Raw genomic sequence first — 4,457 nt, forward strand, 5'->3', positions numbered from 1 at the left:
AGCTACAAAAAGTGATTCATATTGCTATTCAAAAACTATAACAGCTGCACTGACGCATTGGTATGAGGAAGGGAATACGCACATGATATTTGTTTAAAGGCTATGAGACGACCACATACATATAAGCAAGGCCTAAGTTACCATTTTAGTTAAGTGGCATGTTAGGGGGGGAAAATCGCTACCTCTCTCAATCACTTAGGCCTGTACATGATTATAAACTGTTTGTGGATTTAGAAAAAAAAAAAAAAAAGTATCAAAACTCCATAATCTGTCCAATTAAGTCTGCAACTGACACTCCAAAAACCTTGCTATGTCCATTTTACATCAAACACAACCAAGGAAACCAACAACCATGGGAATAAAATCTTGTTAGCATTTATTTAAATTCACAGTTGCCTGGATGCAGCAGAAAATATTCTTTGGACTTAAGCAAGTTTGTTCACTTCACTGACAGATCTAAACGTCAAGTGCCACTCAAATGGAAAATGAAAACGAATAGCATAAATGAAGTGTGTAAGCATTTATAATTCCTGGAGTGAAAAAACGACATACAATGAAAACATACCTTTATACAACATCTTTTATAGACATGATATTGCAGAAATATCTCTCTATTTTTTTTTTTTTATCAATTTATGCTGGTATACTCTATACACTGGCCCTTTATTCGATGAGATTATTGCATTGTAGGCTTGATTAAACCTCCCTTAACGAAAAATCACTATAATATTCCTATAGGGACTTTAAGGCTAGTGTGTCTGTAGTAGATCAGTACTGAGTTTACAGTGATACTATCGTATTTTTTATCTACTATGTAACTTTAAATATTCTATTTGGGACCTCTAGTGTATATGTGGTACTTGGTATAGTTGGATTATAGAGACCTGGTACCCTTATGATATTTTTTACGTCCTCTGATATCACTGTAATATTCCTATAAGAATTTACAGTGTGTCTGTGGTAGGTCAGCATTAAGTTTATAATAACTCTGTGCTGCTTTGTGGTATTTCTATCTCTTAAAACATTCCTGTATGGACGTTTTCGCTGTGATATCTCTATAGTGCCCTTAATAAAATCTGTTATAGGATTACTACAGGTTCTTTTTCGTCAGGAGGCTGCTCTCTTTTTTTCTCTGGTAATCAATCGCTGTCTGATTTTTCGTCTTTAGACGTGGTGGCGTGATTGTACAGTCCCTGTGCCATCAGGTGCAAGGCCAGTGTGTTTTTAGTGCCGCTGGCCTTCTTGATTTTGGCCCTCTTGTTCTGAAACCAGATCTTGATCTGGGACTCGTTCAGGCCCAGTTCCTGCGCCAGGCTCTGCCGCCTCTGCTCGGTCAGATACCGGTTTGTCTGAAACTCCGATTTTAGTCTTTGCAGCTGTTCTGCTGTGAAGGCCGTCCGTGGTCGCTTGTCCTCTTTGCTGGTCGTTTTCTTCTTTGGTTTGCGAGATCTCGGCCCTGTAGGGTTATAGGGTTGGGGGGGTTGGGGGTGGGGTGGGGTGCGCGCACACACACAGGCACACACAACAGACAAACACACACACACACACACACACACACACACACACACACATAGGTTTTTAATATCAAAACGTGATCATGAATCAGTGATGCAGGCTATACACTGAATAAAAACCTGGAGGCCAACTATCATCTCCAGTCGGTGGTTTTCATAAAGCAAACAACGAGCCTAAACAAAAATCAGTTAAACTTTCAGAAAGTAGGCTAATTAAATTATGGCGTTTCTCTTTTATCTTAACACAACTTACAAGCAGTTTGCAACCAGTTAAATGTTTCAGCAACTTAAGTCGTTCAGGTTTAGTTTGTATTAGACAAAAATGGGGGAGCGTGTTTGAATTGTGATTAGGTGGCCTCCACAATTAAAAAGTAAAAGTCTATGAAATACAAATTGTTACTTGCATATGCTTTTGCAGTTACTCTGTTATTAGGAGTTTTTTGTACGTGGGAGGTTAAATAAAAAGTTTACTCTGGACTGTATGAGCTGGTTTGTTTTTTTTCCCCAAAAACACTGGACAAATGGGGGAAAAAACAGCAGTGATAGTGAAATGTTGTCAAGGCCATTGAAAAAAAAAATCGTGAAGCAAACCTCCCCTCCCTCTCTGTCTCTCTCTCACTCTCTCTTCCTCACACACACACGCACACACACACACACACACACACACACACACACACGTCTGTAGTAGGCTAGTAAGGAATTATCAGCCTATAGGACAGCACATGCAGGACGTACAGTGCTGCTGCATCTCGTTTCGCAGCTACAGCTTTTGTAGTTACAGCGTTGAGTGACTTGAAATACAGAATGAATTTTGAGCCAACTCGTTTGCATTTTGTTTTTGTGGGCCACTGGAAATGCCTCTCAGTGTGTATGACGTGAACTGAATTTGAGCAGCGCACAATACACATTAATTTTCCTCCTGGATCGAGGCCTATCCATGACGATCTGGTAGAGCTGTGGGCTAAGTGCTGGGTTTGCACTCCACACACTGCTATTTCATTGGAAAACATGGATAAAAAGACATTATATAGGTCGAGTCTTTTTACTGATGAATCAGCTTGTGTTGTTGTTTCTATCAGCAGCCTATATTTTTCCATAACTGCCTTCAAATGGTAGGCTAGTAGTCGCCTACGCCACTCAATACCACCCCGTTACATAATGCATGAGAACAAGCTGTACTCGACATTTAATACACTTTATCTCAAACACACTGATGAAGCCCTCGCTCTGCATGGAAAGTTGTATATTTGCTATAAATAGGCTAATGACGTGGAATGATACCAGAAAGTACAGTAGGCTATATTCTCATATCTCAGCACTGGCCAACACAAACAGATGGGAGCCCCCATTGTCAAAACAAATGCATTTTTAATTCATCCCAAACACAACTACTGGCTGGGAACGAGCAGAGTATAGCTTTTGCAAGTAAGCTGCATTCTTCATTAAATATTAGCCTATTTTATAGACCTTCTAGCTCTTCCCTGAGCCCAGTCTTGTGTCAATAAGCGCGCCAATGTTTAACATAACATTTAGGACCTCAATATTATCATAACTCAAAATACTTCTTGATGGAGCATACGAAGCACTCTGACAGAATGAGAGTAACTTTGTGGAAGTAAAGGGAAAATTAAAATAAAATAAATCAATGTTTTCCAAAAATTATGCAATTTTTTTTCTCTCGTGATTTAATTTGGTTCGTACAGGCGATACATACAATTTTAAAAATAAATAACTAAAAAATAAATAAACAAATGAATCTCAACATTTCGTTATTAACATTTTAAACAGTAGGAGTCTTGCCGAAAAGCTAATTTATAATTTTAATTTATTTTTCAAATAGCCTATACTTTGATGTTAGGCTTTATATATTTTTTTTCTGCACGCTTCATTTTTTCTGCATACACGCACGCTATCCTGCAAGCTTCTTGCTCGTAGCCTACCTCACACTTTGTGATTTTCTATAATAATAATGTATCCTATTTCTAAGGGCATATTTTCCACATTTTCTGTAGCCCTGCACGGCTGCATTCGCTCTGCTCTACTTGGGGAGAAGTCGGTCAAGGCATCCGGGGTCAGTGTTACGGGGTATTTCAGGTTACCGAGAAATACTACGGAATAGTAAAAATGCATGCTGCAACCAACCTGATGAAGGCCTGTCCGAATATCTGGTGCAGTACACCCAGGCTGGCCACAGCATAGGCTGGGCGGCTGCCTGGTTTGAGCTGGCTTGGGAACTGTCTGAGTCTGAGCTTAGGCACTGTTCTCCATTCTCCCCGCGGGGTTTCAGCGGCTCCTCGGCGGCTATCGCGGGCTTCTTCGCTCCGGTCACCGTATGGGGGGTGGAGGTCCCCTCCGCCGGCACCGTGCTCCCCACCGGCTCGGTCCGAGGTGCTGCGGGGCTGTGGTTCTCCCGCGAAGCCAGACTATTTTCTTCGCGGTTTGCGCTCCCGTCCTTTTTCCGTCCAAAATCCGGCCGCAAGATGTTGTCGATGAAGAAATTGGTGACCCGGTGAGGGATCTGCAGGTTTCCAGGCGCCTGTAAAAGGGGAAGGATGGCTCTGTTTGATTCATCCGCCGACTCCTGCCGCTCCACGTCTCTGTTGCCGTGATCATTTTCTTCCATACTGATTCACTTTCCCCACTTTACTCTCTTTAACCCCTTTATCGCTCTCTCCCCTGCAATAAAATTCGCAAAGAACTTCAGTGAAATTAAATTGCAAAAATTACACAGGTAAAAAATAAATAAAAAAAACTCAAATGTTAGTGAGTGCCTTGGACACCATGCAAAGCCTTGCGGTAGTGTCCTCTGAGAAAATCATACTTTTGGACATATATTCCCCAATCTCGGGTTATATCTGGTATCGTAGAGCTACACCATTTGCCATTTGCGCGTCATCCAATTTAGTGCTATTATCCGTTTTCAGTGTAATCAATAATGCCTAT

At 41.1% G+C, this 4,457-nt stretch overlaps 1 protein-coding gene across 1 annotated transcript; it reads right to left on the reverse strand.

The window, feature by feature from the left end:
* Positions 1 to 1,139: 1,139 nt before the first annotated feature.
* en2a (engrailed homeobox 2a) lies at positions 1,140 to 4,137 on the reverse strand. Its single transcript, XM_030079519.1, has 2 exons — positions 3,657 to 4,137; positions 1,140 to 1,456 (listed from the first exon to the last, which is right to left on the reverse strand). Exons 1-2 carry the CDS (start codon positions 4,135 to 4,137, stop codon positions 1,140 to 1,142), a joined length of 798 nt encoding a protein of 265 aa, XP_029935379.1.
* Between the last annotated feature and the right edge of the window lie 320 nt (positions 4,138 to 4,457).

This window comes from Myripristis murdjan, chromosome 20, assembly GCF_902150065.1.
Source record: "Myripristis murdjan chromosome 20, fMyrMur1.1, whole genome shotgun sequence".
NCBI classification, from domain to species: domain Eukaryota; kingdom Metazoa; phylum Chordata; class Actinopteri; order Holocentriformes; family Holocentridae; genus Myripristis; species Myripristis murdjan.

Bases quoted from the DNA above. Each gene is read 5' to 3' on its own strand.
- en2a (XM_030079519.1), bottom strand. From the start codon at position 4,137: ATGGAAGAAAATGATCACGGCAACAGAGACGTGGAGCGGCAGGAGTCG. The intron at 1,457-3,656 runs GTTGGTTGCAGC...ATAACCCTACAG, and splicing joins TTCGGACAGGCCTTCATCAG to GGCCGAGATCTCGCAAACCA.